Source organism: Cupressus sempervirens, chromosome 3 (assembly GCF_028749045.1).
Source record: "Cupressus sempervirens isolate cs-2001-9-10 chromosome 3, ASM2874904v1, whole genome shotgun sequence".
Lineage (NCBI taxonomy): Eukaryota > Viridiplantae > Streptophyta > Pinopsida > Cupressales > Cupressaceae > Cupressus > Cupressus sempervirens.
This window is the reverse complement of record NC_143120.1, coordinates 485,131,888-485,159,645: the sequence shown is the minus strand read 5'-3', so window position 1 is coordinate 485,159,645 and position 27,758 is coordinate 485,131,888. Positions and strand designations below refer to the sequence as shown.

General features: G+C 34.6%; 1 protein-coding gene across 1 annotated transcript in view; it reads right to left on the bottom strand.

Annotated features, from left to right (window-relative positions):
• EMB2795 (condensin complex subunit) overlaps positions 1-20,126 on the bottom strand; it is a 104,118-nt gene extending 83,992 nt beyond the window's left edge. The window contains exons 1-3 of the mRNA XM_089820450.1: positions 19,637-20,126; positions 19,447-19,545; positions 19,243-19,357 (exon numbers count right to left, since the gene is read on the bottom strand). Of these exons, the coding sequence (XP_089676576.1) occupies positions 19,243-19,357; positions 19,447-19,545; positions 19,637-19,879 (457 nt within the window). The 5' untranslated portion in view covers positions 19,880-20,126. The remainder of the gene's footprint in view (positions 1-19,242; positions 19,358-19,446; positions 19,546-19,636) is intronic.
• Positions 20,127-27,758: the final 7,632 nt, after the last annotated feature.

Sequence of the window (27,758 nt, the reverse complement as noted above, 5' to 3'; positions counted from 1 at the left end):
ATTATTCCAATTGGGTTGGCTTTGCGGAGGACCTTGGGTATTGCAGTTTTGCCATTGATTACCATATGAATTTGAATTTTGCAAGGGGTCTTGAGGCATACCTTGACGTTGAGCCCATGGTCGGCGTTGAGCAACAAAGAATACTTGCTCATCATCCCCATCTGTCTTTACATATTCAGTTGGAAGATGCTGGTTCTCCATGCTTGCAACCAATTTACAGTGGCAATCCTTCTTTTGCTTCCGGCAATGAGGACAGTACTCAGCTAGTTGTAACTCAGCCTCTGCTTGCTTCTTCTTTGCAGTCATTGTATCCAACTGTGTAGCGACATCATTAATGATGTCTTGTTTGAAATCTGACAACAAATTGGATATTTCAAGTTTTGAAATGCCTTGACTAATTCCTTTTGTAACCGTAGAACGGGGTCCTCGACCTTTCTTCATGGTTGACCTTGAGTAGTTCTGACATATCTTTTTGAGGTCATCCCATTGAGCTTGATATACATCTCCACCGGCCATCAGGTCCAATGCTTCTAAACAGTCTTCATTCACTCCTCTTAGAAAGACTAGTTTTTGGGAATCTTCAGACAATGTGTGCTGAGGATTCTTTTGTAGTGTATATAAAAATCGAGAAACATAGTCTTCTAATGTCTCTTCCTCCTTTTGTGATATCCTAAAGATATCATCTCCTCTTGTGCCAGATGCTTTGCAATATTCTTTATATTTTTCCAAAAACAAGGCTTGCATTTCATCCCAATTCGCAGTTGCATTGGCTCCTAAGCCCGTGAACCATCGTAAAGTTGATTCTTTCAATGTGGCTGAAAATAATTTAAGCTTATGGGCATCAGTGTTGTAGTTGAAACTACAACAAAGGATGTCGAACTCAAACAAGAAGGTATCAGGGTCTTCAATTGCAAGGCCATAGAATTTCGAAAGAGCAGTGGGAGGTATATTCTTGAGATTGGCATTGGTTATAAGACTTGGAAGTGGAAATGGAAAAGTGGGTTGTGCCATGACTGGTGGGACTGGATTATGAGGTTGCTGCTGAAAAGGAATGTTAAGCACTGGATGATTAACAACTGGTGGATTCAAGGTAGTGTTATCAAGAAGACTGGTCACTATTTCAGTCAAAGGTTGGAGACCAGATATATCTAGGGATTCAGCTCTTGATGATGATACTGTGGGGAAAACGGGACTTGCGTCTTCAAAGGGCTCTTCAACTTCTTCATTCAAATTAACAGATCCTTGTGGAAGAAATCTGCCATATTCATCTCGTCATCTTCCTCTTCGATACATGCAACTAAAATTTTCACACTGGTAAAAAGAACTTAATCTAAAAACTATGACTCAAAAATGCTCCTAGCTTGACACCATCCCCGGCAACGGCGCCAAAAATGAACCGCCTCACAATAGGTGTTCCATAGTCATGCGCTAGGCTTGGCTTAGGAATAATCTATTCAAGCTAAGGACTACTTTTCCCCTACCATGAGGTGCATTTAGATTGTCAACCCAAGGACGTATACTTGAAATGGTCGGCATAGTATGTGCACTAGGTACCTTGATGAGTCATTATGCTTGTGCTGTAGGAAAGTAAAAATGCAAAGGAAGGAAACTACACTACTGCTGTGGAAAGGAAAATACTGAATCTATGAATGTTGAAAACACAATGACAAGATAACACAAATTCCATCTTGACTCATCCACTAGACTGTTCTCGCAGATGCTGTAGGAACGTTCATGAAGTGTGATGCTACAGGAAGGAATTAACTAGCTACGTCTTACTTAAAATACTGCTAATGCTAGTAAAATGAATCTATTCTATCCTAATCTAATCCACCTTCGAAGTGGGCCCCCTTGGTTGGCTTCTCTAATCTACCAACGCAGGATAGAAGCTAAAGAGAACTAATTCATTTCATTAATCAGTCATTACATGATTCAGAATTGTAAGACACAACTACAACAAACTGTGAATCAGTGTTCTCTCTTACTCGATAAAACTTATCAAAAACTAAAACTAAAACTTCACACACAAGAGTTGATCCCGACATATATAGGGAATCTACTCTTTATTACATAACAAAAAAGTAACTATCCTAAATTAAGTCTGCAGGAGAGAATATAGGAGAACAACTGAAAGCGAAAAGGAAGGATAACGGAATTGAGGAGGGAGCAATGAAGTCTGAGCATCCGCTTGTTACAACGTAAATGCAAAGAAGGTAATGGCTCGTAAAAGCTCCTCCTTATTCGCTGCCATGTTTCCTGGAGTGGTTATAACTTCCTTTTCATGGTTGTTCCTTGATGATCGTTTCTCCTTGAATGCTGTCGACAACCAACTTATGGATTCTTCCGCTCATCCATTAATCCTTATCATCAGGTTAGTTATGATATAAGACATATTTGCAAATAAACATCCATTAAAATAAATTCAAGCTTAAGAATGCACATTTGGATATTTGTATGAAATACTGCATATTAGATATAATTTAGACAAAAGATGACATAGTTTTTCTACCCCATAAATCATCAAAGGTTTATCAAACACAGGCTTATAAGTGTTAAAACAAGGATAAACGGAGTATCACAAAGTATAACAAAATAAAGGCATTTTTTAGACTCATCAGGAGGCATGGGATAAATCAAATTATCCTAAGTATGGCAATTGTAACATATCTCCCTGTACTCATATATGGCAACTTTGGACCATGATGCTATGTTGTGCTTAGCAATGGAATTTATTAAACGTATGCATTCTGACAACTCATTGGCAATCAACAAATCACACCTTCATTTTATATCTGATATTTGGAATACTCATGTGGGATCTTGCATGGTGAGTGTTCTTAATCGCGATGGGTGAGTAAATATCGTTAAAGGCTTACATTTAGGTAATGATACTTTGGATAATGATTTGTTTTTACAAACAGCGAATGTTTGGCCAAATTTGGGTGATTTGATAAGCTACCACTTCACCCTATGCGACATGCTTCACAATATGGTGTGGAATCTTTGTGTTGATGTAATGGATGCATAGTCACCCTTGTAACCTATTGAGTTGCTTTTAGACAAGTGTATCATAGTAGAGCAGTGGATATCTATTTGATTGCTAGAGGTCCAGCAATCTCGGGAAAGGAGGATTGTAATGTTTCCTTCTAAGTGATGGTTAACAAAGAAGAAATATTTAGTCCTTTACATTCCCTAATGCTAGAAAATTTAAGTAAATAGTAAGGAATAAGGCAATAATGAAATACTAGACCAAAAAGCTAAAGTTGTCTGCAATATACTTAATTTTTCATTATATTTAACGTTTGGGCCACACTTTTATAACTTTAAGTTATAACATTATTACACCTAGTTAGTACCATGGCAAAAATTTAATTGATATAAAGCATAGTAACACGAAGATGCGTCACCCCCCTTTTGCCTCGCATTTTAGAGATGGGGATGCAATGTGGAATTGGGGACTCCATCCCCCCATCCCCAACAACACCACAAGATTGTAGTACCTCCACCAAGGATGGGGGGGCATCTAGGTGTTGACTATTTGTTGAATGTTAAATGTTCCAATTCAATGCAATGTTCAAGTATTTACTCTTTTACATATTTATATCTTATATTGCAATACGTCTTATCATAAGTAGCATTTTAAGTACCATATATATACTATATAAATCCCCATGTCCCTCGCCACCACCCCTCGTCCCGAAATCAAGGCCCCTTAGTCCCTCTTCTCAAAAACTTGTACTCTTGTTCCATCATCCCCCTATCCCCTAGGGAGGTGTAACTATGATATAAAGTGAATAATAATTTCTACCTCAGTTCAAAGGTCAAGCTTTTGAGTTGATTGAATGCTTTTTGGGAATGAGTTTCTTTTATTAGAGGCTTTATTGGGTTCAAAGGTCAAAGGTGGATTCTATTGTATCTACTTGTTTGATTTTTCCTCTCTACAAGAAATTACATGTCTTTGTTTTTTATTAGGATGCAATCCCTATAGAAACCATCTGTTGGATGAAATCCCAAAAGAATCATCTCAGAATCTTCAGCTTCCAATTTGTGGAATAGGGTTTGAACTAGGTTCACGCAGCAGTCCTATCCAAGACAGAAAAAAAGTAATGAAAAGCTATAGAAGTTAAGTCTTCTCCCGAAGGCAAACTCCCAAAAAGAAGTCATATCATTTTGCCATAAATAAATGAATGGCAAGTCTACAAATTTTCAAACTAATCTTCCATATCGGACAATTAGGTCAGTGGTAAATGATTTTAGCTTTGGGAATTACTATTTGTAAACTCTATCATTTGGACTTTCAATTTCATTTATGGATATTTTGCTATTGATTGCTGATATCTCTAGTTTCCCATCTGTGTTTTTGCGCTACATTTGGTTGTATTAAAATTTAAAACATACCCTTATTGTTGTGAGTATCATATTAAGTTTAAATATAAACAAGGGTACAAATTTTTCATGAGGCTAAGAGAGCACATATTCATGTAAAGATGCTACAAGGGCACTTACATAGGAGGCCAAAAGCGCACTTACCTACATCGAAGTCTACAAGGTTGCATGTGTCTTTAGGAGGATGAGATATTGATAGGAAAAGGAGGAATGAGTAAACTACTAAGCAAGCAAAGAGGAGGGCACTAGTATACATCCACTCTTGGGCTTAGTATAGAAATGGATTCGAGCAGACCTTCATGTTTCTTCCTCTACTCTTCATTATGCTTATTTAATGCTATTGATAGTATATGATTATGATGTATTCTAACCCTAATCATTGAATAGATGAATATACATTATTATGTATGTTGCTTATGGTGTAATTGCAAGATTCCAATCCATATTCACAATATTTATAGGAAAATGTATTGGAAAGATGTAAACCTAGCTCTAATTTGTTGTAACTGTAATTCTAGGGCAAATTAGGAGGGGGCATCACAACACATATCTCTAACTATGAATCATTTGGAGAGAGTTGTCATAGAGGAAAGAGATAGGCCATTGCATACAAGAAAAATTCAATGATAGGGTAATGTGAAAAGGCTACTCCTTTGGTGGCCATTTTTTTAATGCACGTTCTCTTCCATTTCTTTTGGCAAGGCCACCATGTCTCAAAACTATGTTAGGGGATATATTGACAATTGGATTGGTTGTTCCAATGTCATGGATGGGTAAGCTAATACTTAACATTGGTCAATCATTAATGTTATTGTTACATGTCATGCAAGTTCATACTTTCTTAGTGTTATTGATTTTTCTAAGAATCTTAAGGATATAGACTTCCAATTTTCCATTTCAAAGGATACCCTAGAGGACATTGGGCCTTTTAATGTTGTGAAGTTTGTGACGAATTCAATTCATATTTGTAAGTTGGTTGATTCAATGATTAAGAGCATAAACATATTTTTGGACTCCATGATGTGTACATGCTTTGAACAATTCTTTTAAAGACATTGGCAAAAGAGATCAAGTGATGGTTGCAATGGCAGAGACTAAAGACATATGTACAAGCGTTTGTATGTAACCATCACACTTCACTCCCACTATTCTAATCATATTTAAAGAAAGAATTCCTCAAACCACTTGAGATAGATATGCTAATTATCATATTTTACTTTAGAAGAAGTTGGAGGTGCAATATGCTCTACAATCCATGGTTGTTTGTGGAGATTGGAGAAAGTGGATTTAATCAAAGACAGGGTAAGGAAAGCTAGTGAGAGAAAGTGTTCTCAATGACACTTGGTGGTCCAATATCAAGTAAGAAAATTGAACTTTTTGAGTTTTTACTTTGTTTTACTTTTTATTTTAAAAGTTTTCATTTGTAAATGTTACTTCTAGGTGTATTTGCTCTATCATATCACCAAGTGTGGGGGTAATCTAATATGCAAATATAATTCTGCCAACCTAGGAGAGATCTATAGACCTTTGATAGGATGCCTAACCAAATGAAGTGAGTAATTGTCACAAGGATCCTAGATTGCAATTATATGAGGAGCATGCCAAGCCTATTGTCACAAAGAGCTACAACACAATGGACACCCCTCTTCATATGCTTGCCTATGCTCTTAATCTGAAGTGGTATGCACCTAGACCTAGTTGAATGTCTCCTTCTAAGGATTAAGAGGTAATAAAGGGGCTTTTAATAGCTCTTTGTAATATGTATAACAACAAGAAGACACACAATCTTTAAAAGTAGTGGCTTTAATTTGCAAATCCTCAAAGTCCTACATTTAACAAACAAGAGGTTCTGAAAAATAGGACCAGCTTTGCTAGAAAAAAAAGCCGCATTGGATGATTAAAATAATAAATTTGATGGGAAGGACAAACCAAAGATTAAACAATTTGCCATTTGTTTTCTCTCAAAGATTGTTAACTCCTCTACTACAAAGAGGAATTAAGCCACCTATGGCTTTGTACACGCTATTAAGAGAAACAAGCATACAACAAAACAAGCTGGAAAAGTAGTTACAGTTCATAGTGTTGAAGTTTGTAGCTGCGATAGAGATCTTTATCTCTAATCTTATGAGATAGAAATATGTTTGTTATGACCATTATGATCATCTTCAGCTGAAAGAAATATATGTGATTATATTTAAGTTAATATTATGCAAAAAGACATGTGGCATATGTCATGTGAAGAGGCATGCATGTGAAAATGTGAAGTGTTGAATATGTGGAAATATGAATGGTCTTATTTTTGGACTCAAAGAGACCTCTGTGTGAAAGATGAACAGCCTTATGCAATCTATTTATATGATTACTTGGTATATTGTAATTCAAGAAAGTGAGAGCCTTGCACTCAAACACTTTTATTATCAGTAAAAGAGATATTATGCTAGTGTGGCTGGGTTTTTCCCTTCAAGTGGAAGGACTTTCCCAGGATAATTTTTTAGCTTTTTGTTTATAGTTTTTACCATAGTTGTCGATTCATGAAATGAATCGGATTCAGGCACATGAATCAGATCCGTGGATTCTGGATTTTTTTTCCAAATTATGATTTGTGTGTGTGTGTATATACTACAAAATGAGAGAAATATACACAATTCTAAAACTAAATCATTTCATATTATAAAATTTAAATTTGTGATTCTAGTGTGGGTCGATTAATCTAGTATACTTGATAATTGATTTATTTTCACGATTATAAAGAAAATCAACATATTCACATTGAATTACTAAATTACAAAATGACATTATGATCCTTGAGGATCCTCGAGATGTGGCTTGGATCCTTAAGTATCCAGGCAGGATCCTTGATTCTGCCTATGGATCCTCAAGCTGTGGCTTGGATCCGAGCAGGATCCTTGATTCTTCCTATGGATCCATCAAGATCCGCAAGGCCATAGATCCTGATGGATCCACACGCAGAATCAAGGATCCAAGCACAAATCTGAATCCGGCTAGGATCCAAATCCGGATCTGACCTATCTAGGACAAATCCAGCAACTAAGATTTTTACTCTTCTTTGTTGATGTTTATCTAATTTCCAAGCAAAAACATTAACATGGTATCAAAGCCAGGTTAGATAACATTCTAAGAGTTTATTAGAGGACTAGACGAAAGCTTGGTTCTTTTGGGAGTGTATTCATGACGAAACTCACATTTGGGCAAAATTGGTGATGTCGTTCAAATAAGTTTCATTTATAATATTAGTGGTGTTTGCCAAAAAAATAATTTTATGAGTTTTCTATCTATCCATGATATAATTAGCTATAGGTATATAGTTGATTCCTAATAGGCTTCTTGTTTATATTTTCAAGGAAGATTTTTTTTTTAATATTTCTATCTTAGCTCATGGATTCACCATTCATTTGCAATATTTATTGCCAATAGGATCGAATAACCTTTATGTGCAAGCTCTATGGGACTTATTATCTCTCGTTGGCAAAATTTTGTTGCAAGTTTCTTGATAGCTTCATTTATACAAGTTCCATATGATTTCATTGTGCGCCTTCAATTTTGATAGGTTTGCATCAGTTATTTTGTTATGTGATCGGTTATGATTGTAACCGCTCTCTTTCTTCGTTTTCTAAAGGCATACTATCTTTGGTCTTGTGCGATGAATCTATTATTCCATGTGTAGAATCTAGAAAGAGTTTTGGTATAGTTGCTTTGATGTTGTTTGATTTTATTATGTTGGCTTTGTTATGATGTTTGGGCATTTGAGTTGTAGATTGTGTTGAGCGAAGATCCTTGAACTCGTAGGAGTTATTTGATTTAGCACTCAAATATGAGCATCGCAAACTGTGCTTGTATCATTTGTATGATTGTCAAGAAGTTTCATGGCAGAGAATGCATTTTTCTTTTATAGGATTGCTCTTGTTGATGAAAGTAACTTATGATATTCTTTGATTATTGGCAAAGAGTTTTCCTTTACAATTGTCAATTCTTTCTTGATTTCATTTGGAACAGTTGGACATCATTTCAATTACTCTTGATCTTCGTCTATTCTTTGGAGAGGAGTATTCCCTTTGGATATTTTTTTGTGGTCCTCTCTAGAAGAAGACATATTTTTTATTATTCACGTTCTAGTGCTTCTTTAGGCAGTTCCATATAATTATATTATTATCTTTTAACATGCGGCAGCAGCAATTGTGAGATTTATTTATTCTCCTGTCTACATCTATGATATGTGTGTTGATTTTGCTATTCTCCAAGTCTTTAGATATTAGTTGCAATTGATTCCTTGGCTCTATATCGTCTTTGAAGGAAGTCGTTCATTTTGAACATAAAGGGGAGTGTGATTATTGAACTTTGTTTTGGTGTTGGAGAACAAGTGGTAACTTGGTGCAGTGATGGGAATGCTCAGAACTGAAGCTTAAGGATTCAATGTTGCTTATGAGCTACTTAGAAATTCACACATGTGTTGATGACTCTTGATAAGAGTTCATTGGGAATTTGATTCAAGCTTCAATCAGATAAATTTTACTGTATCAATTTTTAAGCATTCTATATTTTAATATAGATTTTAAATTTGTTATAGAGTATAGCATTATTAAGATAATATCTTATACTTTCTATAATAGTCAACTACTTGTCTGTAGTCCGTCTTTCAGTCTAGATAGGAATGTTTCCTATCCTATCTCTTTTTTCTTCAGTCCAGATAGGAATGTTTCCTATCCTGTCTCTAGTTTTGTTTCTAATTCCGTCTTCAATCTACGTTGTTTCTTTTAGAAACAACGTCCTTGTAATTCTTTATAAGGAACACATTTGTTCCTCTGTTTATCAATTAATCATTCGGAAATCCGTTAATTTGCCAACTCTTCTTGAATCTTGTAACATGGTATCAGAGCTATTACTTAAATTTTTTCGAAAAAATTTATAATTTCTTCATGAAATTATTTGTTTAAATTTTTTAAAAATTATTTCTGTTGAATTTCTCTAAAACCCGCTTAGGGTTTTTGGCCTAGAGAAATTCCCGAACTCGGGTCTGCCTGTGTTTGTTCAGCACACTCTAGCCCCATTCGTCCATGCACATCAATCCTTGAAGAAAAATCTGCCATTTTTTATCAAGAAATCTGAAGTTTTTTCAAGCTTTTTTCAGCTAGGGCCTTTTTTTTCGAAACTCTAATTTTTGGGGTCGAAAAAATATTTTGTTTGCAAATTCTTGGTGGGTTTTTCGAGACCTCATCTGGGTCTTCGTCAAAATTTTCTGAGTACCTCATTTTTCGTGCCTCGATTTTCGAGCCGATGGATTTACATTGCGACTGCAAATTCCTTCTGGGTTTTCTATCTACTCTTCTGGGCACTTGTCATTTTTTCTGGGTCAGCCTCAACATTGCCTCGAACTCCGTGCAAATGGCATCTTTGACTAATCTGATGTTGGAGGGCAGTCTACGATTCAATGGCCACAATTATAATCATTGGAAGCAGCGCATGTTAACCATCTTCGAATATTGTCGTTTGGATGAGCTTGTTCTAGGCACAAAGACTCGTCCGACCTCTGACCAAGCAGAACAGGACAAGTTTGATGATCGCAATCGAGAGGTTGTTATGCTTCTTAAGCTCTCTGTTATCGATGATCAGCTACCACAGATTCCTTCAGGCAAGTCAGCTGCAAAAATCTGGAAATATCTAAAGGAGCTGCATGAAACATCTAAAAAAAGTCGAGCATTCTTTCTAAAGAATCAGTTGTTCTCCATTATGATGGATGAACATATGTCCTTACAAGAGCATCTGACAAAGATTAAGGACATCCGTGATCAACTCGAAGCTATTGGTCGGAAAATGGAGGAAGAGGATATGGTAGTCATCACTCTGAAAAGTCTACCATCATCCTATGAGCACTTCATAGAAACACTCAACATTACGTCAACTAATGTTGATATGAAGTTTCCAGAATTATGCACCAAACTTCTGCAGCAGGATCGTTGGAAACAACAGTTTGGCAGCAGTGCTTCTACAACCTCCTCAGAGCAGGCATTTGCTGCAAAATCCTTTCAACAGAACATCGGCAACCATCAGTCTTCTCAGCCTTTCCAGCATCAACCTTCTGCTCAATCCCTGGATGGCTCTACGAAGCAAAATGTGCAGTGTAATTACTGTCACAAGTTCGGCCATATGAAGTTCGAGTGCCGGAAACGTTTGGCTACCCAAGCAAGGCAAAATGCTTCCCAGCCAACAGCACAAGTTGTCGAGCTTCCTGATCAAGGCGAAGCTGCATTTTTCGCCTTCTGAATCTGTTTCTGTTTTTCATGGGTTTGTTGATTTTCTCCTCAAAAATCATTTCAAGTTGTCTGTAATACACAAGGTTGCGTGAGATTCTGGGTTTGTTGATTTTCTCCTCAAAAATCATTTCAAGTTGTCTGTAATACGCAAGGTTGTGTGAGATTCTGGGTTTTACCGTTTTTTCCACAAAAAAGAAGTTTTGTAAATGCAACCTATTTTGAGTCATAGCACTCTTCTAGCAAAGCTTCTTGATTTCAACATTCTGTAGATCCAAGGAGGGTCTCAATTATCACAGAATGTTCTGACATCCGTACGTTGACCATTAAGGGAGGGTATTAAGATAATATCTTATACTTTCTATAATAGTCAACTACTTGTCTGTAGTCCGTCTTTCAGTCTAGATAGGAATGTTTCCTATCCTGTCACTTTTTTCTTCAATCCAGATAGGAATGTTTCCTATCCTATCTCTAGTTTTGTTTCTAATTCCGTCTTCAGTCTACGTTGTTTCTTTTAGAAACAACGTCCTTGTAATTCTTTATAAGGAACACATTTGTTCCTCTGTTTATCAATTAATCATTCGGAAATCCGTTAATTTGCCAACTCTTCTTGAATCTTGTAACAAGCATTGATCTAAATATTTGAAAGATACAAGGTAATGCAGACTTCATAAGGACGCTACATGCAATTTTGAAATGAATCGATGATGAGGTTTAATATTTTTTATATTGAGTTTGGAACTGTTGTTAATTATCTTATTGGGTTATATTTAGCAAGTTGTGTGAGTGATGCTTGTCAGGATTTCTCTATGACCTACTCTATTGTTTTCAGGTTAATTTGTTTTGTCCGTGTGATTATGATTCAAAAGGATTTTATATAAGAATCATGTTGTGTTGCTTAGGAGCATAGGATTTTGACTATCATTGTGTAAATTTCGATCAAACCTTACTTATGAATATTTTGGGCATCTTCATCATTGTATGCATGCATAATTACACTATGTGTGTGTAGATTTCTTGAAATAATGGACTATAGGATGTCATCAACATAAAGTATAGTGAGATATTATTATTGCAAGATGTTGATGATTGATTGAATGATCAACAATTCATAAGAAGTTTTTATGTTCGGTGTCGTCAATTACATGTATACTGACTTAACTTTATGCAAAAGCCTGTGATGACACTTGCAGGTTATTTTGGAAGATGTCAATTCTCATTTTCCTTTATGGTAACATCTTTATTGAGTAACACATTTTGTTCAATAAGTTCTATGATTATCATATGAATGTTGGTCTCCACTTATTCATTTTATTTGCTCATATTGTGTTGAGATCAAACTTCAAAGAGATAAGTATTCTACGATTTTTGTATCTTGGTATTGACCTCTATGATTAGAGGATCTCTCTTCGTTGCAAAGCACAATGTGATGGTGAATGATTATGCAACGTTGTTTAGAGAGACTATTCATCTTAAGAGGGAGTTTACGTGATAAAGGGAGATGCCTTTCATGTCCCCAAATTTGAATGTAATAATTTAATTTAATTTAATTAACTAATTAACAAGTCCCAAAATTTAAATAATATAACAAAAGGACCTTTAATTAGTTACTTTAATAAATTAATATGGGGCCCAAATTAATATATTTGTATTTGTGGTTCCGATTGATTTAGTATATCTCGGACCCATTTTTATTTAATTGTTTCCGTAGGTAGGTGCGACTGTCGGCTATCTTTGTAAACCCTTAGGAAGTTCCTTTGAAGGGTATTTAAGTACGGCATGTAGGTAGTAGTTGGTATGCAATTTGGTTTATTATTCTTTGTACTACAAATTCCCAGTGGAATTCTCTGTTGTTCGCCATTTCAAAAGTAAAAGATCTTCCCTACTTCGCGTTCCGGTTTCAGTGGGATTCAAACCTCACCCTATTCCATCTTTGTATTACTTGCTCGGATCTGGCAAATCCGCACACCATCTTGTTTGCAAATTCAAATATATATCTCTGGAGATTATATTGAAACATTTGTATTGGCATCTTAGGTGAATGTATTATTCTAGCATCTGGTTTTCGTTCATTTTACATACACTGCATGACCCGTTGTAAACTCTGTGGCCTAAAACCCATACAGTACAGTTACACCATACGGCCTATTCACCACCCCACCGCACGACTGCCCCACACACCGTATGGCCATTATACACTCCCTCCCACTATACGACTTCCATTCCCCCATACGGACATCCAGTCCCTTCCACCGTACAACTTCCATTCCTTCGTACAGACATCCAGGCCCTCCCACCATACAGCTTCCATTCCACTCCGTACAAGCATCTAGAGGTTGCTTATGTACTGCTCCTACCATACGGTTACTCATTCTAGCAATCCATACGTTGCATTTGCAGTTGCCCCACTTACAACAACCTCCAAGCACCTCTCACAAACTGTACAGCATACTCTCAGACTATTGTGGGGTAACTGAGAGATCCTACAACTTATTCCAACAGAAGAAATCCTCCCAAGCTTACTCAAAGTTTCCCCCTCGCTGAGTCAGGAACATTACAATACCCAACCCTTTGCAAGTTTATGCAATAGTCAATCAATTGTGGTGATTAAAGTTGTCCCTACTGAGAGGGAGTCTTTGTTATTAAAGTTGTCCCTGTTGAGAGGGAATCTTTGTTATTAAAGCTGTCCCTATTGAGTGGGAGTCTATGTTATTAAAGTTGACCCTATTAAGAGGGATTCTCTTTTATTAAAGTTGTCCATGTTGAGAGGAAGTCTCTGTTAAGACAAAATCTCAGTTATGAATGCATTCTTCTCTGGGAGAAGTCTAAGATGAAAGCTTTTGCTCCACCCTTTGGAAGTAGGTACGGTGGACCACCCTCTACAAGTAGGCATGGTGAAAAAACATTCTTCTTTGGGAGAAGTCTGATGTTAAAGCCCTCATTCCACCATCTGTGAGTAGGTATGGTGGACCACCCTTTGCGAGTGGGCATAATGGAAATGTATGCTTCTCTAGGAGAAGTTTTGAGATAAAAGTTTTTGTTCCACCCTTTGCAAGAAGGTACAGTGGACCACCCTCTGCGAGTAGGTATGCTGGAATTGTATGCTTCTCTAAGAGAAGTTTTGAGATATAAGTCTTTGTTCTACCCTCTACAAGCTGGCATGGTGAAAGTCATGTGTGTAACTTCACTCTATGTGCTTATGAAGTAACTACGGTAAATTATGTTATGCTGAGATAACATATGTGAATTTATCACCTTTGGTTGCAGCTATGTGTGCATGCCTTAATAAAGATGAAGTTTGTAGTTGCGATAGGGATCTTTATCTCTGATTTTACGAGATAAAAATATCTTTGTTATGACCCATTATGATCATCTTCAACTGAAAGAGATATATGTGATTTTATTTAAGTTAATATTATGCAAATAGACATGTCATATGTCATGCAAAGAGGCATGCATATGAAAATGTGAAGTTTTGAATATGAGGAAATATGAAGGGTCTTACTTTGGGGCTCAAAGAAACCTTTGTGTGAAAGATGAAGAGTCTTATGCAATCTATTTATATGATTGCTTGGTATATTGTAATTCAAGAGAGTGAAAGCCTTGTACTCAAACACTTTTATTATCAATAAAAGATATATTTTGCTAGTGTGGCTAGGTTTTTCCCTTCAAGTGGAAGGGTTTTCCCAAGATAAATTTTGAGTTTTTTATGTATAGTTTTTACTCTTATTTGTTGCTATTTATCTAATTTATGGGCAAAAACATTAACATGTAGTTCCTTGAGACTTCAAGACCGACAAACTTTTAAGTATCTTCAAACTCTAGCAGCATGATGAGAAGTTGATCCTAAAGATGTTAGGTAGCTTGACAAGGAAGAGATGCAACCAAGAATAGTCAAGCTACAATTGGATGATCCAATTTAGGCAAAGAGCGATAATGACTCAGATGGTTTAAGTTTTTGGGTATTGATGGCCCAGATGGGGATTAGTTTCATAGACGTTTGTATTTTGATCAAGGTTACACGAAGATAGGGGTACATGGGTTCTTTACGTACAGGTACAGCAATTTTTCAAAAATAGGAGATGATGGTACTTTGGGTATGTCAATTATTTTGTATATATAATTCAATATTTTATAGAAAATTTGAAAATATAATGACATCAAGTTTTCAAAACAAGAACATTGATAAAGTTTACTTTCAAACGTTAACTTTGAAGATTAAGTACACAAATTGAAATGTCATACAATCATTGTATCAGAGTTTCAAACTGATTAGAGATGACATATTGAAATAAGCTTGATAAACAGCAGGCTGAAACACTAGCAAAAAACAGAATAAAAAATTATAAATGTTTATTAAGGTCCTTGGCTATGATGCTCTCGATTGTTATACTAATTTATTGAAATTTATTATATAGTTATACTACTACTCTCATGATTTATTTACAAATTGATATTGTTATTATCGATTATTGACACATCTCTCTCTATTATATATTAATATATTTAGAAAAATTGATACATATATACTTATTTGTATGCATGTATATATGCATAAGTATGTATGTGTATATATATGTATATATATATATATGAGCATTTGTATGTGTGTGTATATATAGTTATATGTATGGATATATGTATGTATATGTACATATGTACATTATATACATTATATAAACATATATGTATATAGATATATATATTTATATATAAATAATTTTGAAAATTTGTATATCCCCATACCCTCATCATCCCCTAGAAATGGCCCTCGACTATCATCTTCATCCCCAAAACCCCATGGAACATAGCATAAAACCTAAACACTCACAGTATGACCACCAACAACTAGGCATAAAATGCAAAACAAAGAAGAGAGGATAAATGAAGGCCTCCCCCTAAGGATTACATCAGACTGAATTTTGATTGTGGCTCAAAAGATAGTCCAAGCTTCGTAGAAGGGAGTTTCAACCTTATAAACTTGGCTACAGAATTTGTGTATGATCTAACAACAAAACAATAAATTCATTTATAGCTGGTTTGACAGATGTTTTTCTCAAGTTTCCCAAGATTGAGATCAAAGCTTGGAGTAATTCAAGTCATTAACAAAGGCATAAGTCCAAATAGGAAAATTAATAGGTATAAAATAGAAGTTATAGCTCTAAAATTTAGTTTTCAGGAGATTAAATTTGGTAATTGCACAAGATTGTTGAATGCAACAGCAGATCACTTAGAAGGAATCAATTGAAGAAGTGGCCAGCCTTGGGAAGAATCTGGCTAAGGCAGTGAAAGAACTAGTTTAGCTCTTTGCTTCTTTTTTGGCTTTTTGGTATTCTTTTCCTAGTCGTCTGGTTTCTGGTCGTTGGTTCTAACCTTTGGCTACAGAATTTGTGGATGATCTAACAACAAAACAATAAATTCATTTGTAGCTAGTTTGATAGATGTTTTTCTCAACTTTCCCAATGTTGAGATCAAAGCTTGTAGTAATTCAAGCCATTAACAAAGGCATGAGTCCAAATAGGAAAATTAATAGGTATAGAAAAGAAGTTATGGCTCTAAAATTTAGTTTTCAGAAGATTAAATTTGGTAATTGCACAAGATTGTTGAATGCAACAGCAGATCACTTAGAAGGAATCAATTGAAGAAGTGGCCAGCCTTGGGAAGAATCTGGCTAAGGCAGTGAAAGAAAATCTCTTTGCTTCTTTTTTGGCTTTTTGGTATTCTTTTCCTAGTCATCTGGTTTTTGGTCGTTGGTTCTAGTCTTTGGTCCCGGTCGTGTCTGCTGGTCCCTTTCACTTCTAGCAGTTTTTTGGTGTTTCATTTTGTGGGATTTTGATCTGTGCTATTATGTATTATTTACTAAGGTTCCAAGTCCTTGTAAACCTTGGTTTTATCTGCTACTTTGATACTACGGACTGAATGCATATTTCATGATGTTTTTTGTATGGAATTTTGGGTCCCCTCAAAATTTGTTTTAACATGAATCCAAAAACAGCAGATCATTTAGCAAATGTAGGTGTGGACCAAGAGTCATTTTGGTGATTTACAGTCATACATTTGACTTGCTGAAGACTTAGAGCAGCATATAAGACATTATCCCTTGACTTTGAGTATTATTTACCTACAATGTACATTTTTAAAAGGTTCTTAATATTCACAAGCAAAGCATACATGTATATTAGTGGTGGTTATATCTTGGAATGGACGGATTTGACAAATGGGGAGGTGAAAGGGCACCAATTGTGATATTAAGCAGCGTAAACTATTGAGGAAGCATTGAGGTCACATATGTAGGACATCTTAATAGGGTGAGTGTTGATTGTGTATATGATCAACATGGAGTGCTTTGGTATTTTTCTATATCTAACTTGTTTGTATGCAAAGAGGTAGTACAAAAAGTGGGCTAGGAGGGCCAATATCGCGTCGGCAAGGGAAAAGAAAAAAATATCACAGCTCCCAAAAAAATCTCTGTTTACATCTCCCAAGCAAGTTTCATGTATTTTTTGAAATTGCTTAGTGAAATAGGTTTGGAGTTAAGAAATACCAAAAGCAACAATTGGGAGTGAGTTATAGGTATTCTTGGGCTGGTGGCGGCAAATGCAAAACTACTTGTGGTTGTTATAGTTGACATTTTGAAACCACTTAGAAGATATGGAACAAGTGATGAATATAAAAGTGTTAGCATAGTTGGCAGAATCGCAATTTCCACTAATCGCCAAGTTTTTGGGACCGGCGAATTTTTCCCAAATATAATCGCAACTCGGCTAGAGAAAAAATCGCGAAGTGTTTGCAAAAAATTGGTGAGTTTTTCAATATAACTCTTTTTTTTTTTTTTTTTTTATTGTTTAAAACAAAAGGCAAAAAGCCTATATATATTATGTAAAATAGAGAATTACAATATGCTAGTAGAGCTGGGAAGAGGAAGATGTGATTGTAATGATGTATTTACTTCTAGTTTGACACAAACTATTTACTATTATAGAGAATTACAATATGCTAGTAGAGTTGGGAAGAGGAAGATGTGATTGTAATGATGTATTTACTTCTAGTTTGACACAAACTATTTACTATTATCCTTCCTGCCATCAACATTCCGCATGAGAATGCAATTTTGTACCCACTATGCATTTATATATATATATCTAAACTCTGCTTGTTTCTTTTGTGTTACTTTAATTAACTCATTAGATGCATCTTCTCATTGAAATTTGCAAAAAAATGTATTTTGAATTAAATTTTAGCAATTTTTTTAGGTTCCCAAGGGTTTTTTTTTAAATGGCCGATTTTTTCCCGAATAAACTTTTAGGGGGCTTGGTAAGTTGTTGTCAAGTCCAAGTTTTCCAACTATGGTGTTAGGGGTGGTGAAGAGAGAGTAGCACAATGCGACATGGGACAAGAAGACTCTCATGTCCTTCACAACGCATCAAGAAGTCAAGTAGGAGATTGTTGCCTTGAAGAATTGGTTTTTTAAGACATATTTGTGTGAGATGGATAAGGAGGTCGGCATATTATTATCCTACAATAGCTCCATCCATAATGCAATGTCACCAAGAGCTTGGCAATGATACTAAACTCACAACTTTGTTAGGTTCAACTCACTGTTGGCATGCCCATGGTGATCCAAAAGATGTAATGGGCATTCATTGAGGAAGTATTCAAGCCTACTACAAATGTGCTTGTGAGCTAAAAAACCAGGGGATGGTGTATGATTTTAGTCTTATAGATCTTATGTGTTAAATGTATTTTGTTTAGGGTGGGTTTATATGTGATTGTTTTGATTAGCTTCCTAGTTCTTTTTTGCTATGGCTAGCTATGCCAAAATAGTGTCGCTTGGCTAGTTATATTGTTAGTCTCTTTGGTGCCTATATGCTGAGCTATAATGTATTTTTGCTAGTTGTGGCCTTGACTATTAGTATATGTAATTTGTTTCAATTCGTTTATGGGTGACAGCACCAATATAAACCCTACTAAATGATCAAAGATCACTCCGGAAGAGCATCGTAAGCCAACCATACAGAAAAAGCGTGTTTACAAATAACAAGAAATGGAATTCAACTGAAGCAAAAAATATTGCGCACTTTCTTCTTAAGGCTTGGCACTAAGATTTCAAAGTCGAGTAATACAATAGATGGTCTAGGTCGAGGTAAAAGAAAGAACTATCTACAAAATATTTGATGTCTTTTAGAGATAGAAGAAACGGGCACGAGGGCGAGGAAAATGGCGTTATGCGGAAATAACAGCAGTGTAGCATAAGGGGGAGGAACCCATACTGTCATTATTAAGACAGACGAGTCATATGTAATAACGTGTATATGTTGACAACAAGGCAATTTCTAAATGATGTAAAAGGTGCAATAATCACTGGAATTAATCCAGGATTGAGAATAAGAATTAATTGTAATTTTGTGAGAAGCCGAGAAGCTGCCCATAATGAATCCACTCCAAACATTAGTTCTTCCCAATTTCAGACAACTTCAGCCGAATAGATTGGCCCAATCCCAACCTCGGAGCCAAACAGATAAAGAAACGGCCCTGCCCTTTTTTGGTAAAACAGAAGAGTAAAAATCCGAAGAAGAGACTAGAAGTAAACCTGCATCGCCTGCTCCAGTACGATTGATGCCGCCGAGCACCTTATATGCCTCGGAATGCACTGAATCCACTCTCAGTGAATAGATCTTTACACCTGCTTCCAACGAACAACTCGCCTGACACCGTACCATAACATACCCAATCAATACCAACAGCAAAGACTTCAACCTGCTAAAAAAAGAATACAATCAAGGGAAAAGAAAACCTTCTGGAAATTAGTCTCGGCGTCCTCATCCTCCACTTTTATAATGTCGCTGAGATGGTCAATGAGATCAAGCTCCCAGGTATTCCGCTGATTGATTTTCTGAAACCAAAGAGCTCAACAAAGTCAGGAATTGGGCTTGAAAGATTCGAGATCTGTAAACCGGGATATAGTGAAACAAATTTAAGGTTACATTTTCAGAAGCCAGCTTGATGCAGTTCTGAAAAAGATCGAGAATTTGATCCTTGGCAAGGAGGGGGCCAGAGGGAGAAGGAATTTGATCCGCCTGTGTCTGTGCGAGCAGGGATTTCCTCCTGATGTTGGCGCTGGCGCGGGCTTGAGCTCGTTCCGTATCGTCATCATTATGTCGTAAGCCCTGAGTCCTCGCCCCCGCCTTCGCCTTGAGCGGCGTCCTGCTGTTCACTCCCTTTCCCATCAGCAACACTTATTCTCCTGCAACACCTAAAATAATGAGCGATGCACTGATTTCTCCCGCAATACAAAATTTTCTTTACTTGCATTTGGATTTAATTTATCGTCTTCTTCTTCTCTCCGTTCGAATTCGAATTCAAATTTTCCCGACTCCCGCCCGGTTTGAACGAACTCTTTCCCGTTGGTCGTCTGGCTTTTCCGTCGACGCCAGCCTCGTTAGAGGAGTCTATTTTTCATTTGCCACTTTTCACAATTTTCACATTATGTGAAATATTTTTTTTAATAATAGGGAAATTTGTGTTTTTTCATTCTTATTTAATTTTGGTTGATTGAGTTGAGTATTATAATGGTAGTGTGCACTTTTTATATATAAGAATATAAATATATCTTAATATTTTATTAAATATTATTAAAAATCTTAAGTCAATAAAAAAGTTATAATATTTTCAATTGAGTATTTTTTATAAAGAGTAATTTTTATGTGTATTGTGATATAATTTATATATCAAGATCAAGAGTTATTTTTCACATTTAGGTTGAAAAAGCCTTTCATAATTTCCTACTTTAATTCATAAAGTGTAATGGTGAAATTTGTATGTATTGTTATTTAGTTTTGGTTTATTCTTCTTGAATATCTCAATATAATTTACTCTAGTCTCCTAAAAAATTGAGTTTATTCTCTATCTTTCACCTTGTATCCACTTATATATATTATATCATTTCATATCTATTTTCATATAATGACTTTCTTATTGCACCTATCCATCAATTTACACCTATACATACATTTTTGGCCTTTATATTTGTACTTTTTTTTTAACTCTGTTTTAATATTGTATTAGATGAGTTTAGCCCTTCCCCACATGAAATTGACCCTCAAATTTTGTAACTCAAATTTTGTAACTCGTACCTATTCCACTAGTTATTATGAGTCAACTTTATACATTCATGAGTCATTACTAGCTAATATTTGCATTTTTCTTGCTTTAGGTTAATCTTGCATTAGATGAATTTAGCCTTGCACCGCATGAAATTAACCATCCAGAATTTGAACACAAATTTTGTAACTCCAAGCCATTCCACTAGTTATTATAAGTCAACTTCATATACACAAGTCATTACTTGCTAATATTTGCATTTTTCTTACTCAAAGTCATTCTTGCATTAGATGAATTTAAACCTACACTACAGCACATGAATTAACCATCCAAATTTTAAACTCAAATTTTGTAACTCCTACCTATTCCACTAGTTATTATGTGCCAACTTCATACATGCATGGGTCATTCTTTGCAATCTTCTTGTACTTGAAGACATTTAATGAGCATTATTTACATGAGGGGAAATAATTCATATACAAATATTTTAAGTGTGGAAGAGAGGGATCATTGAGGAACACTTTGTTTTAGAGTATTAAAAGGAGTCTAATTTGCATTGTACATCTATAGCATCTAAATGCTTGAGTGTCATTTTGTTACTTTTCCATAACAATAAAGTTGATCTAATCAAGATGAGGACATGTGTTGTGATTTCACTTTGTCAAGGTATTGTTCTATAATGCAAATATTTAGGCCTAAGAATACACCAAAGTTAGGGGCTACGTCAATTTCTATAGTTTCTACCAAGGAGATTAGTCCTGCAAGTTTTAGATCACTTTCATGCATCATGCAAATACTAAGGAGATGGGATCACTCATACAATAGAGATGTAACTCGTAAAAAAATTTATACCTATTTAGAACCCAAGGCATTTACCAAACAAATATCTATTTTGCACTTCCAAGCCTATCAAATTCTACATTGTATCTACTTCTTTCTTCATCATAATCCACAAAGCTAGGAATATTCTTCATCATAATTGACAAAGATAACTAATATGTTATTTGCAATTAATTTCACAAAATCATTTTAACTATTCATTCGTATGTATCAATAAATCTAGGTGAATATATGTATATGTGCATTCATTAAATTGGTGTGGATTAATATAAAGGAAGTTTTTTTCCCTTCATAGTTTTGGAAAACTCATCCATGCTTACTCACATTGGCTATTCATTCTTTTTTTTTTTTTAAACTTTGGTTTCGGAAGTTCAAGTTTACTTGGCTTCCTTCACAGGCTTATGCCTGTGGAAGCCTTTTGAGCTTTTATGAGCTCAATTATGTCATTAAGAGATTGTATAAAACTATGATATTACATGCAAAAATATTCCATGATCTTTAACAAATTCATTATAAAAAAGAAGAAGTAAATATCCAGCACCTTATTGAATTCAAACAAATAATCCAATTACAACACCATCCAAGGTGAAGAACGCATAGTTATGGACATGTAACAGTCTTGAAGCATAAATTTACATTATAAATTGTCATTTTTCCTTGACCATATGCTGCCAAAATTTCTCTCTTAGAATCATCCTCCTAAAACCAAAATGATATTCCTCTTATTAAAAAGATGTATTTTTAGTTCATTCCTTGCTTAAAAATTTCCTTGATCTCAAACTTAGATCAACCTTTATAGGGTAGTACCTAATTCAAATTTACATTGAATGAGATGCTAGAGCCTTCTCTAAATAGATTACAACTAAAATTGATTGCATTCACGTCTTGCTTATGTAGTCATAGTTTCATTCGTTAAGTAAAATTTTCTATATTTTTAGAAGATCCATTCATCAAAATATAATATGTTTTTGAATCTTGTCTCAACATGTTTCTATGGAATTTTCAGCATCCTACACCCACAAACAAGCAAAGACAACATCACAATCTTCATTATCAAATCAATATTGTTTATGAAAGTCATGCTTGTCTTCCATCTTCTGGTTGCATATTTTATTTATTACTATGAAAATTAGGTATTTACACAGATATTATAACCTACAATATTGGAACAATATTCCTTTGTCATGTACACAAGATAGATCTTGTAAGTATTTAGTAAAATAAGTGAACCTTATCATAATCCTAAAAGTACCATAGCTAGTCATTGGTCGAAACACTGCTAAAGTTTTTTTTTTGTATTTTATTAGTGATGTCATGTCCTATAACTCCTTTTACGATGTATTTATTCCATTTAGACTACTCCCAGTATCACTTTAAACAAGATTACATATTTAATGGGCATAAAAATTTCACCATACTGATGTTACAAAGAGAGAGAGGAAGGTTAAACATGACTCAGAGATCTTGAAGTGACATTAAGACTTTTTGGTAACCATCGACCTCAAAACTCCTTGGATAGAGTCTTAATACCATGTAGACCACTTTCATTCTCTATTTGAGCAAGTTTTTATGGTTTAAATCAAAACTAAAAAATATATGAAAGTTGCTGACAAAGTTTGCGACTTTCATAGTTTTTCAATTTAGTTATGATACTTATTTTCCTCTTTTGTTCACTTCTTTTATTTCATTAATATCATAGTCTCATGCATGGAAAACATTAAGACTCTCAAGTCCATATTTTTCATCCATTAAAATATGAAAATCATTTTTTTACAGGTGTTACATGTTGAGATGTAAAGTCCACACACAAGTGAGAGGGGGAGGGGGTGGGGGTGAATCGGTTGTGAACAAATATAATTAAATATGTATTTATAAATTTGATCACCAAAAATTAAAAAGTTGATGCACGACAGTACAAAACTGTACACCATAACACAATGATTTCATTGATTCAAGAAACCCTTAATCAAAGGGAAAATCCTAATGGAGATGGCACCCACAAGATAATGTACTAACACACACACACACACACACACACACACACACACACACACACACACACACATATATATATATATATATATATATTTTTTTTTTCCTTTGTGAAAGGATGTGACCATGTTAGGAGAGAAATACAACTCATTTAGTAGAATAGTCCATGTTAAAGGATAGATCCCTATTAAAGACCTTGAACCCTTTTTAGAAGGCTCTAACCCTATTAAACGTTAAAAAGAACAAGTAGACCTACTATATATGTGCTCCAACAAAAGTGAAAGATAATAAGTTTTCAGGATAACATATCCAATTAACATGAACTAACTAATCTACAAATTACTTGTGAAAATAGTTCCTTAAATTCCACTCAAACATCCAACATCATCATTGTCGTGCTCTTCTAATCCAACATCAAGGCTCACATCATATGCATCAAGACACGTACCATATGTTATATGCATACACACCAAACAAGGAAAACAACTTTCCTTTATACCATTACAAATAATTGATTAGGTCAGCCTATTGCAGCTTCTCCAATATACAATTCATTACATAGGACCATGCTAAGCCATTTATGCCCTAATAAGCATCAATAAAACCATTACATTAAGTTTCTCATAAGATACAATGATAATATCACATTTTCAAATGATAAACCACATTGTTTCAATAACATAATTAGTTTTTAGTAAAATATACTACATGTTACTCACTAGAGACCTTTCCAAAATAATCCAAATTCCTCACACTTCATAACATATGCACAAAAAAAGTCTTCTATAATTTTCCATACTCACTAGCATTAATCCATGTTCGCTAGTAAGATGTAGCAAAATTACCTACAATTGTCTATGTCAATATTTCCTCCTCTAGTCTACTACCAATCTTCATTAATCAATTTGTAAATTAAGACCAAAATATAACACAAAGTATAGTGAACATAGGCATGATATTTATACTCATTCCACTACACATATGTAAGGTCACATATCTAAACTTGTCAACCACTAACTTTGTTGATTTGATCAATAACCTATGATATACAGAATTTGAGTTTGTCATGAACATAAGAATATATATTGTCATCAACGACAAATCCTATCATCAATACAACATTCTTGCAACTCATCCAAGTGCCAACAATATCATCAATTCCTAACACTCACAGGGTTGTCAAATTTTAAAACTCTATAACAACCTTCTTCATGTTTGTATAATCATCATTTTTGTTCTATTTTAGACCTTTTCCCCCTATTATGATGGTATATATTGAACTCAAACTAGTAGTTTGGCTATTGACTTTATTAGTGTGAAAACAAAATTAGGGTGTCCTAAGCAAGGAAATATCCCAATCAACATTATGTCTCATTTGATAAAACTTGTGAAAATAAGCTTATAGTATTTTAGCACATTAAAAAAATGGTCATCTCTCACTCACTTGGATACAACTCTTAATCTCTCTTTGTGGTGGTTTCACTCAAAACAAATTTGTGGAAGGGGTTGTAGAGGCCATTTATGACCATAGAAGAAAGAAGTCTCATTTTAAGGCCAACTTTAAATTTTCTCCCTTCATTATTTTTTGATACCATAACATTTATTGAAATTATATTGTTGTGATAACCCTAAGTGTAGCAATCAAGTAGTCTTTTAAGGCAATGTCTATGCTCCTAGATTGTCAGGTGATATTTCTATGAATGATTCGATTACCTCATCTATTATAATAGAAATTTTGCTACAATATAATTTATTTATTGCATATCGTGACAACCCAATGATCTTTACAATATTCTTATATTCATTTTGTGACCCTATTGTTTTGTATGGTCTATTATGCTACCATTAGTGATTAATATTATGGAAGGATCAATAAAAATCTGCAACTTCCCAGATGCCACACTTGAAATCACTAAAATAGCCTTGCAACATCAAAAAAATAGAGTCCTAAATCTAATCATGAATGCGTCAATTATAATCGATAAAATATCCTTCAAATAAACTTGATCCTAGGTTTTTTAGTGAATAATAATTGGCAACCAAATCTTAGGCATGATTTCCAATAATTCCAAATGGATGTCTTGAAGAAGTTCTATATGAAACCCTTACATTTCAATTAGGATAAATCTATTTTATTTTATTATGTTAGTCCTTTTGATAATGGTTTGAAATCGTATAAATCATCAATGGTTCGTATTTTTTATCCAATACAAATTTCTCCCCAATTGTTTATTATATATGTGAATGCAATTCATAAACATCTTTTTATTGTTTCTACAATGTAAATTTGTTGTTCACAAATATAATCAAATCCAAAAATATAAATATAATTAAGTCCAAACTTATAAATCTGGTCACCAACGGTTACTGGATTTATACGAAACCAACCATAAGAAACCATACACCATAACACAATAATTTTATTGTTTTAAGAAACCTTGGTTCAAAGGAAAAATTCCAGTAGGGGTGGCACCCACAAGATAATGTGCTAATATATATGTTCCTTGTGAAAGGATGTGACCCTATTAGGATTCAAATACAACTCATTTAGTACAATAGTCCACTTTAAATGTTAGATTCATGTTAGGAGACCTTAAACTCTCGTTAGCAAGTTCTAATCCTATTAAAGGTTGAAAAGAACAAGCATACCCACTGTCTAAGTGCTCCACCAAAAGTGAAAGAGAATACTTTCAAATAACATATCCAATGAACATGAACTGGCTAATCTACAACTTACTTGCCAAAATAGTTCCTTTAAAGTCCACTCAAACATTCTACATTCAACATCATCACTTCTATGCTCTAACAATCCAGTATCAAGGGTCACATCATATGTATCAAGATATATCATACCTTATGTGCATGCAAACCAAATAAGGAAGACAACTTTCCTTTACACCCTTACAAATAAATAATTAGGTCATCCTATTATAGCTTCCACCCATACCAAGGCTGTCATGCCTCAATAATCATTAATACAACCATTACATTAATTTTCTCATATGTTACAATGATAATATCACATTTTCAAATGATACACCACATGTTTCAATAACGCAATCAAATGCTGATAAAATATATTGCATGTTCTCACTAGGGACCTTTCTAAAATAATCTAAATACCTCACACTTTATAACATACATGCACAACCAAGTCTTCTACCATCTTGCATACAGGCTAGCATTAATTAATGTTCACCAATAAGATATAGAAAATTTACCCACAATTATATATGTCAATATTGTTGGAAACAAATCGTCAATTTTATGTTGTCATTGATGTTACACAAATGTTAGTGTTAATCGAGCAATGAAGAGTCTGTAGTATTAACCTTATCTATCTTAGTATTGACCAAGTAATTGAGTAAAGAAGAGCTTTTAGTATTAACTGAGCAGTTAGTTAATGCAAAGTATCCTTCTTGCAATATTGATCGAGTGGTTGAGCATCAAAGGATTCACAGTATTAGTCAAGTGTTCAATCCTAGTATTGACCGAGTGACAGAAAAATGCACTTGTCCAATATTTAATTAGTTGAAGCCAAATATTTGGATGATTATTGATTATTTGGAAGGGTATTCAAGCTGACTTATCCTAGCTTATGATATATAAGAAAGGTCAAGTTGTAAGGATAGTATGTACAAATGGAAGGGAAATAAGATGAATATGTGAGCAAAGGCAAAGGTAGAGCAGGAAAGTGTGGAAGATAAGCTACAAAGAACATCTGATCAAGAAGGATCTAGAAGTCAAGCCAGAACAAAGATCTGAATCTGCAAAGTTAGTTGCTTCATAAAATAGGTCAAATTGTTGTTACCTTCTAACCATAGTAGTAGTAAAGAAGTCTCTTAATAGAGTTAACTTAATAGTCATATTGTAAATCCTCTAACAAGGTGATATTTCAAGATTGAAGTGTTTGAAGACCTCTAACCAAGATACTCCTAATAGGGTGATCTAAATCTTCTAACAAGGTCATACTTAACAGTATGTATTGTAACCTTTAACAAGGTTGGCTCCTAACAGGGCTCACTTCAAAAAAGTGAAAAAAATTGTAACTAGTTGCATGATGGTTTTCCCAAATTGGGTTTCCATGTTAACTCTTGGTATCATCAATGTTTATGTAATTTTCTTAATGTTGTATGTTTCTACAACTAAGTTACTAAAGGTTATAACGGATTA